Source organism: Sprattus sprattus (assembly GCF_963457725.1).
Source record: "Sprattus sprattus genome assembly, chromosome: 16".
Taxonomy (NCBI): domain Eukaryota; kingdom Metazoa; phylum Chordata; class Actinopteri; order Clupeiformes; family Clupeidae; genus Sprattus; species Sprattus sprattus.
In genome coordinates, this window is record NC_137914.1 from 2738854 (window position 1) to 2748989 (window position 10136).

At 40.1% G+C, this 10136-nt stretch overlaps 1 protein-coding gene across 1 annotated transcript; it reads left to right on the forward strand.

Annotated features, from left to right (window-relative positions):
• Positions 1–361: 361 nt before the first annotated feature.
• Positions 362–9881, forward strand: LOC308377729 (uncharacterized protein; the record flags this gene model as incomplete). Its single annotated transcript, XM_080854468.1, has 9 exons — positions 362–1034; positions 1478–2179; positions 2630–3331; positions 3742–4347; positions 4523–4711; positions 7652–7832; positions 8156–8285; positions 9102–9209; positions 9441–9881. 9 exons carry the CDS (start codon positions 362–364, stop codon positions 9879–9881), a joined length of 3732 nt encoding a protein of 1243 aa, XP_080710594.1.
• Positions 9882–10136: the final 255 nt, after the last annotated feature.

A 10136-nucleotide genomic window follows, 5' to 3' on the forward strand; every position in this document is an offset into this window, starting at 1 on the left:
AAAACATTCGAAAATGTTCAGTTAGGACAACGGAGGCGTATGACGTGATTTAAAGACGTAGCTAGCCCTACTCTGGCTCTCAGTCGGTGGAAAAGCGAGCCGGTTCCAAGATAAGAACCAGCACCGAACCGCATAAGCACCAGCCCAGAACCAGCCCAGAGCCAGCTTTGGTGGAAAAGGGGTAATCTACATGCATGAAAACACACACAAGATAATAGTGCATTTGACAATGTAGATGATTATTCTGTTACAGTAAAACCATAGGCAGGTGTATTCATATGATGTTGCATGATGTCCAGTGTCTTTAGCAGTGTCTTGATGTCTGTTTCCAGGTGGTGCTCCACATATCTCAGACATGAGGATGGTACTGCTGGGACACCGAATGAATTCCAATTTTTCACCAGGAAACACCATCCTGGCAAGAGAGGCGTTTGATACCTCAGGACAAAAAACTGAGTGTGTGAAGAGAGAGGGAGAAACAGCAGGGAGACACATCACTGTAGTGGAGGCACCCGGATGGTATCGCACTCATTCTATAGAGGACACTCCTGAACGTGATAAACAAGAGATTGTCCTCAGTGTGTCTCTGTGTCCTCCAGGACCCCATGCTGTACTGCTGGTCATTCATGTGGTCGAGTCATTCACAGAGACACACAGAAGAGCAGTGCAGGAACACCTGGAGCTTCTGGGTGAGAGTGTCTGGAGTCACACCATAGTGCTGTTCACCTGTGGGGACTGGCTGGGAAGCACAGCCATTGAGCAGCACATTGAGAGAGAAGGAAAAGCTCTGCAGTGGGTTGTAGAGAAATGTGGGAACAGGTATCATGTTGTAGATATTAACAAGAGTGATGGTGGCCAGGTGACAGAGCTGCTGGAGAAGATAGAAGAGATGGTGGCAGGAAACAGAGGCCATCACTTTGACTTTGATGCAAAGATTCCAAAAGAACTGATGATGAGGAAAAAGGAAGATGAGAGAAGAGCAGAGGAGAGGAAGATGAAGGTGCAGAAGCAGAGAGAGACTCTCAGATCATCAGGTGAGAGACATGTTCAGCTCTCAGACGTACACATACTGTACCACAGCTCTTATTTACTTAATTAATTATCTCTCTCTCTCACTTGCTCTCTCTACCTATATATCTATCTATCTATCTATCTATCTATCTGTCCCTCTTTAAACACAAATACATACATACAACACCACCCCCCCAAAAAAACACACACACACAATCATACACATTCATGTTTGTAATATTCTTTTATACACATAAAACAACAGCTACCAGATCTCCCTCATTGTCACGGAACACAAAACAAACAACCCTAAAACACATCTACATGCATGAAAACACACACAAGATCATAGTGCATTTGACATTGTGGATGATTATTCTGTTACAGTAAAACCATTGGCAGGTGTATTCATATGATGTTGCATGATGTCCAGTGTGTTTAGCAGTGTCATGATGTCTGTTTCCAGGTGGTGCTCCACATATCTCAGACATGAGGATGGTACTGATGGGAAGCAGAGTGAATCGGAATATTCCACCAGGAAACACCATCCTGGGAAGAGAGGCGTTTGATACCTCAGGACCAAAAGCTGAGTGTGTGAAGAGAGAGGGAGAAACAGCAGGGAGACACATCACTGTAGTGGAGGCACCCGGATGGTTTAGCAGTAATTCTATAGAGGACACTCCTGAACGTGATAAACAAGAGATTGTCCTCAGTGTGTCTCTGTGTCCTCCAGGACCCCATGCTGTACTGCTGGTCATTCTTGTGCTCATGTCATTCACAGAGACACACAGAAGAGCAGTGCAGGAACACCTGGAGCTTCTGGGTGAGAGTGTCTGGAGTCACACCATAGTGCTGTTCACCTGTGATGAATGGTCAGAAGGCACAGCCATTGAGCAGCACATCGAGAGAGAAGGAAAAGCTCTGCAGTGGGTTGTAGAGAAATGTGGGAACAGGTATCATGTTGTAGAGAATGAGAAGAGCGATTGTGGCCAGGTGACAGAGCTGCTGGAGAAGATAGAAGAGATGGTGGCAGGAAACAGAGGCCATCACTTTGACTTTGATGCAAAGATTCTGAAAGAACTGATGATGAGGAAAAAGGAAGATGAGAGAAGAGCAGAGGAGAGGAAGATGAAGGTGCAGAAGCAGAGAGAGACTCTCAGATCATCAGGTGAGAGACATGTTCAGCTCTCAGACGTACACATACTGTACCACGGCTCTTATTTACTTAATTAATTATCTCTCTCTCTCTATCTATCTATCTATCTATCTATCTATCTATCTATCTATCTGTCGCTCCCTCTTTAAACACAAATACATACATACAACATCACCCCCCCCCCCCCCCAAAAAAAAACCACACACACACAATCATACACATTCATGTTTGTAATATTCTTTTATACACATAAAACAACAGCTACCAGATCTCCCTCATTGTCACAGAACACAAAACAAACAACCCTAAAACACATCTACATGCATGAAAACACACACAAGATCATAGTGCATTTGACAATGTAGATGATTATTCTGTTACAGTAAAACCATTGGCAGGTGTATTCATATGATGTTGCATGATGTCCAGTGTGTTTAGCAGTGTCATGATGTCTGTTTCCAGGTGGTGCTCCACATATCTCAGACATGAGGATGGTACTGCTGGGAAGCCGAATGAATTGGAATATTCCACCAGGAAACACCATCCTGGGAAGAAAGGCGTTTGATACCTCAGGACAAAAAGCTGAGTGTGTGAAGAGAGAGGGAGAAACAGCAGGGAGACACATCACTGTAGTGGAGGCACCCGGATGGTATCGCAGTGATTCTATAGAGGACACTCCTGAACGTGATAAACAAGAGATTGTCCTCAGTGTGTCTCTGTGTCCTCCAGGACCCCATGCTGTACTACTGGTCATTCTTGCGCTCGAGTCATTCACAGAGACAGACAGAAGAGGAGTGCAGGAACACCTGGAGCTTCTGGGTGAGAGAGTCTGGAGTCACACCATAGTGCTGTTCATCTGTCCGGAATGGCCGGAAGGCACAGCCATTGAGCAGCACATCGAGAGAGAAGGAAAAGCTCTGCAGTGGGTTGTAGAGAAATGTGGGAACAGGTATCATGTTGTAGAGAATGAGAAGAGCGATTGTGGCCAGGTGACAGAGCTGCTGGAGAAGATAGAAGAGATAGTGGCAGGAAACAGAGGCCATCACTTTGACTTTGATGCAAAGATTCTGAAAGAACTGATGATGAGGAAAATGGAAGATGAGAGAAGAGCAGAGGAGAGGAAGATGAAGGAGCAGAAGCAGAGAGAGACTCTCAGATCATCAGGTGAGAGACATGTTCAGCTCTCAGACGTACACATACTTTACCACAGCTCTTATTTACTTAATTAATGATCTCTCTCTCTCACTCTCTCTATCTATCTATCTTTCTGTCTCTCCCTCTTTAAACACAAATACATACATACAACAACACCCCCCACCAAAAAAACACACACAATCATGTTTGTAATACTCTTTCATACACATAAAACAACTGCTACCAGATCTCCCTTATTGTCACGGAACACAAACCAACAACCCTAAAACACATCTACATGCATGAAAACACACACAAGATCATAGTGCATTTGACAATGAAGATGATTATTCTGTTACAGTAAAACCATTGGCAGGTGTATTCATATGATGTTGCATGATGTCCAGTGTCTTTAGCAGTGTCTTGATGTCTGTTTCCAGGTGGTGCTCCACATATCTCAGACATGAGGATGGTACTGCTGGGAAGCCGAATGAATTGGAATATTCCACCAGGAAACACCATCCTGGGAAGAGAAGCGTTTGATATCTCAGGACCAAAAGCTGAGTGTGTGAAGAGAGAGGGAGAAACAGCAGGGAGACACATCACTGTAGTGGAGGCACCCGGATGGTTTCGAATTCATTCTATAGAGGACACTCCTGAACGTGATAAACAAGAGATTGTCCTCAGTGTGTCTCTGTGTCCTCCAGGACCCCATGCTGTACTGCTGGTCATTCATGCGCTCCACTCATTCACAGAGACAGACAGAAGAGCAGTGCAGGAACACCTGGAGCTTCTGGGTGAGAGAGTCTGGAGTCACACTATAGTGCTGTTCACCTGTGGGGACTGGCTGAGAAGCACAACCATTGAACAGCACATTGAGAGAGAAGGAAAAGCTCTGCAGTGGGTTGTAGAGAAATGTGGGAACAGGTTTCATGTTGTAGAGAATAAGAAGAGTGATGGTGGCCAGGTGACAGAGCTGCTGGAGAAGATAGAAGAGATGGTGGCAGGAAACAGTGGAGGGTGGAGTATGGGTGACCGTCCAAATTGTCAGTATATTTTTTCACGTCATGAAAATTCCCCACTTGTGATTTGAATATATATGTATATTTAAGTTTAACATAATATGAAATACAGATATTATATGGACATTCATCATAGTTCTATAATATTGATTGACTGTTCCTGAATGTTATTAATTCCATATTTCCCCTGTCTGTACAGTTGGAGAAGGCCTACCTGTTGACTACTCAAGGGGAGATACTGGATATTACTCTGTTAAATCAGGACTTGAATCTGAGCTCACAAAACCCTTTAAGCAGCTGAGTGTGACTGGCTCTACTCAAGGCTTTGGACAACAGAAGCCTCCCTTGAGACCAGAGCATAGAAAAGCACCATGCGCTGAGCAGAAAGGTTAGTATTAGGGCTGCAACTAACGATTATTTTGGTAATCGAATAATCTATCGACTTTTTTTTCAATTAATCGACTAATCTAACGATTATTTCCATAAATTTAAAAAATGATTCAAAATGTTGGAATTTGAATTTCAAATGTATTTGAGTAACAAGTTAATACAAATGTAATCATCATAATAAATACATTAAATAGTAATACAAATTAAGAGTGCAAATATGCTTATAAAAGTAAAGAGAAAGTGCAAATAAAGTTTTAAAAGTAAAGAGAAAGTTTTAAAAGGAACTCAAAATAGCAATCAAGCCTCTGCAAGTGCAACATAACTGAGCTGCAGGTGACATTCAAATTCAACATATGAAAAAAAAAAAAAATCCACAATCTTTTGTTTCAAGATTGCTAAGTGGAGGAGGTTATCTATTCAGAACAAACGAAAATACAGGCTACTCTGATAATTCACTGATTTACCGCATTGCACTTAACATAACTGAAATAGCGTTAGCAAGCATCCTCCATGAGACGTTTAAAAGTAAACCTTACAATAAGTTATAGATATATAACATTTAAGAGTAAACCTTACAATAAGTTATAGATATATATCTATGATAATTGCTGCCAGACACTTACTGTTCTTATGCTCCCACAGCCCGTTCTCTTTGAAATACTGTAGTAGTACTTCTTAAACTACTAATAATTGACCATCATTGAGGAAAAATGACAACTTTTCTGTTAGCCATATCTGATATGCAGCAGCTGCTAAACCAAGCTTTGTTTATTGTTTCCATGGTAACATGAGCCATCTCAGAATAATTCGCTTTTCGCAGCTATTTCGCACTTCCTATATGCAATTCCGAATGAAAAGTACCAGCTCTGTTAGCGTCTGCAAAGAAAAAAAAAAAAAAGAAAAAAAATTATTATTATTATTTTTTTAATATTATATGACACGTCGACGAGACAAATCCGCGTCGACCATTTTTCACAATTGACTTGAATCGTTGCAGCTCTAGTTAGTATACAGTTTTAGTTTTTTCTCACAAGTTAATTTCTGTTGAAGTATATGGAAGGCCAAAAATGACATAATTAGAAATAAATACATATGTAAAAATGTGAGTCATAAATAAATAAAATGACTAAAAATGCACCAAAGAAAAGCACTAAAAAAAATATATCATGCAGTTATGTGAATGGAAATAGAAAATTAGTCCTTTTTATTTACTGTTACATTTATTTACGCTTACATTAATTCCCAAATACATTTCTTCCTCCTTTTATTTTTCTATTTATTTACACATTTTTTACCGTACTATTTCCCGTACCGTATTTATTTCTTCTCGCGCCTTTTTACATTTCTTTCTCCTTCATTTACATTTCTGGCTGCATTTATTTCTGTATTCATTCTTGTCTCGGTATGCAAATTAGGTGGGCTATCATTGGCCGGCGCACCGTCTCGCTCATTGGTCGAGCTGCTTGCCCCACTCTCCCCTATCTGTATTCTTATAACCAAAGCTATGCAAGCTAACCAGCTAACTCACGTTAGTCACCTTCACACACACATATCATCACCTTCACACACACTGATCATACCCAAGCTGTCAACCTCAACTTTACACGTATGAGGTTTATCGTTTTGTTTGCCATGGTTCAGTTAGTTTAGCTAACGGAAGCTAACCAAGTTAAACAGTGCACCGTTAGTTTAGCTAACAGAAGCTAAGCAAGTTAACCAGTGCACATCAGCAGTTGAGATCCTTGTCCGCTCTCGTCAGCTCGGTTGTAACGTGAACTGCAGGACGTGATATATAGCTTTTGCAGAGCTTTGTCAACACAATATTCCCCCTAATGACAAGTGAGAAAAAAATCGCTGGATTTGTCACCCAAACCCATGAAATCAGGCCACACATAACGTGAGGATTGTAATAACTCTAAGGCAATGTGTGCAGCTCTTTAACTTTCTCAAAGAGTTGATAGATAGTCTCTTTATTGATCCATCGTGGAAATGAACTGTTGTGCATCTACAATGAAAGTACTAATACACCAAAGCTATAAAATGAGACGTAAATGAGCTCTAAAATGAGACGTTCGGGTCCCCTATTTTGTTGCTACATCCCACAGCACAACAGGTAGAGGGCATCTTCGTTTGAGTATGGCGTATTGTAGCGAGCGAGCAGGGTAAGAAATCTGGAGTCAAGGTCTCAGCCATCTCTGCGAAGCCTCGAAGCTCCCTCGCCACCATACTCCAAGTGATCGGTGGATTAATTAAAACAAAAATGTGATTCAAATTGCATCAAATTAGCTTTCAATCTCTTCCAATACAGCTTCTCACCTACACTTAGGCCAGAGGCCTAGCGAGACCAATGAGCGAGACGATGCGCCGGCCAATGATAGTCCACCTCATTTGCATACCGAGACAAGAATGAATACAGAAATAAATGCAGCCAGAAATGTAAATGAAGGAGAAAGAAATGTAAAAAGGCGCGAGAAGAAATAAATACGGTACGGGAAATAGTACGGTAAAAAATGTGTAAATAAATAGAAAAATAAAAGGAGGAAGAAATGTATTTGGGAATTAATGTAAGCGTAAATAAATGTAACAGTAAATAAAAAGGACTAATTTTCCATTTCCATTCACATAACTGCATGATATATTTTTTCTAATGTTTTTCTTTGGTGCATTTTTAGTCATTTTATTTATTTATGACTCACATTTTTACATATGTATTTATTTTTAATTATGTCATTTTTGGCTTTCCATACAAGTATCCTCAAACGTCTTTCCATTATCAAAGTCAGTTGCTCAAATCAAGCCCTCCTCATATCATTCATTACTCATTTACCCCTAAAATATGTAATCCATATGCAGTTGTAAGTGGTACAGTACATGTTTGAAAATAATAATCCTTATAAATATAATCCTCTGTATGTTGTCATGTACCCACTTCTTTTAGTCTTCAAAAGAAAAGTTCCATTTGTGGATGAGTCGACAATAACTGTAAATTATGATGAACGCATCGGACGTGGCTCCTATGGATCAGTCTACAGAGGATCATACCAGGGAACTCCTGCTGCTGTCAAGAAGATAGAAATAGGAGACAATCCAGTGACTACAAATGAATTCCTTATACCTTGGTAAGACTATATGAGTATCTACATTTGTATGTACATTTTGCCTTTGTGTTTTACATTGAAGTAGAACTTGTACCCTATGTAGTTAAAATGTATGCCATTGTGGTAGTAATCAGTAATCTAATACCGTTTATACAAAATTAAACTGAAGCTATGATTGTTACGCTTTTCATCTAACAGTCATTCTGGAGACGATTTAAGACATCTGAACAACAAAATATTCTAATAGATACAGTAAAGATATTCTGTATGAATGATCATCAGCCATCAGGTCTTGTATCAAAAGTGTTATTATTATAAAGCCTTAGATGCAATTATTTCTTCAGGCGTTTGTCTCATCCCAACATCGTTCGGATGATTGCTGTAGCCAGAAGTGATACACACGTCCTCATTGCTAATGAGTATATCCATGGAGCCAACTTGCAGGAGGTTCTTTACAAAGACACTCCCATCAAGGTAGTGCATTATCATATTGGGTGTTTGGAAAAATATGTACAGTGGTGCTAGAAAGTGAGAGAACCCCTTAGAGATTCCTAAAAATCTGCATAAATATGACCTAAAGTGTAATTAGTTCTAAATCTAAGATATTAAAACACAAGGAGAAGCAATTAGAATATTCATTCACAAGAGATGTAAAAAATGCTATTTGATTATTTCTTTAGGAGTAACTGATCCCACATGAATTGACATTGGGGTGAAAAAGTATGTGAGCCCTTCTTCCAATAACTGGTGTGAACAACCGTTCTTCCATAGTGAGGTACTCGGTGATGTTAATGGGCTTTCCTGCAGGACCCCCCTGCCTCAGGTTCTCTCACTGCATTTCAGTTGGAGTTTTGTGGTTTAGAGTTTTCTGTTGAGTTCACTAAAAGAAGTATGATTTTAGCATTGTGGCAGGACATTCTCCAGCAAGACTGTTAGAGCTATCTATATGTGATGTGAAGCTCAACAGGATGAGTCTTTCAGAAGGACAATGACAACTGTTGTGTGGGACTGTTGAATAGCTCATGGAAATGTTTGATCATAGTCACTGTTGTGCAAGGGGTTCACACAGATACTGGAGGGAGGGTTCACAGACTTTTTTCACACCATGGTGATTTCATGTTGGATTGGTCAAGAGAGGAATAAATGATAGATGACTATCCCATTGGCTCTATCAGTTTTGATGACTTTTTGATGACAGATTTTCAGATTCACAGACTTTCTTGCACCACTTTAAATAATATATCAACAAAGTAAATGTTTCCTCAAAATATTGCTCTTCAACACTTTAAGTTGCAGGATGAGGATAAGCTGTTTGTGGCTGTAGATATTGCCATGGCTGTTGAGTACATACATGGAAAAGAAATCATCCACCAAGATCTGAAGCCAGCAAATGTAATGGTTAGTACCTGAACCATCCCTCATTTTCTTTAAGGGATGGAGATACTATATGTGTTCTACCTCATACTCATATTTATTCTCGACACTATTCAACTTTAGAATTAGGCTGTATCAGATCTAAAGGTTTTAGTCCTGAGAATCAAAACAGAAAGGTAACATTTAAAAAATGTAATTTAAAAGTAAAATTTTACATTCAATTTACAAAATACTTTCTAATTATATCTTTACAAGATTGCAGCAGACAACACAAAGGCCTACCTGACTGATTGGGGCCTGGCGAACCTGAAGGAAACGGTGTCCATGACGACAGGAAGCCGTCAATCAGCAGCTCGCTGTGGCCCACTGGGAGGAACTCCACCCTACATGGCCCCAGAATGCCTAGTAGAGTGTGAGGACTGCAGCACCATGTCAGACATGTGGTCTCTTGGCATCACTCTTCTGGAGATGTTCACCAACTCTCAGGCCTGGTCTAACAGCAGCCTGAAGGAGATGCGTAAGCTTCTTTACAAAAAAAACCCTCCTCTTGCTCTGACTAGATTACAGCCTACTCTTCATGACATTGTGAAACCATTGATAGAATATGAACCCAAGTCTCGCATGAATGCCAAAGACCTGGTGATACTGTTGAAGTCAAAAGTTGATCTCACCAAAAGATACGGGTACAAATGGTAGGAAGACTAATTATATTCCCCCAGATGTATATGAAGGGCATTCTGCACTGTGAAAAAGTGAATACTTGATTTGATGGTGTATTTCAGCCCTTCAGATATTTATGTCTCTTTGGATTCTTGTCTCTAAACATTTTGTTTCCTTTTTTTTTTAATGAAATTGTCACTTTTTAGCCAGAGGAAGTGAGAATGGATTTTCTTTCCAAGTCTTTGTGAGTGTTCTGGGCTCTGTAAAAAGTAGATAATACAAATGTCTCCA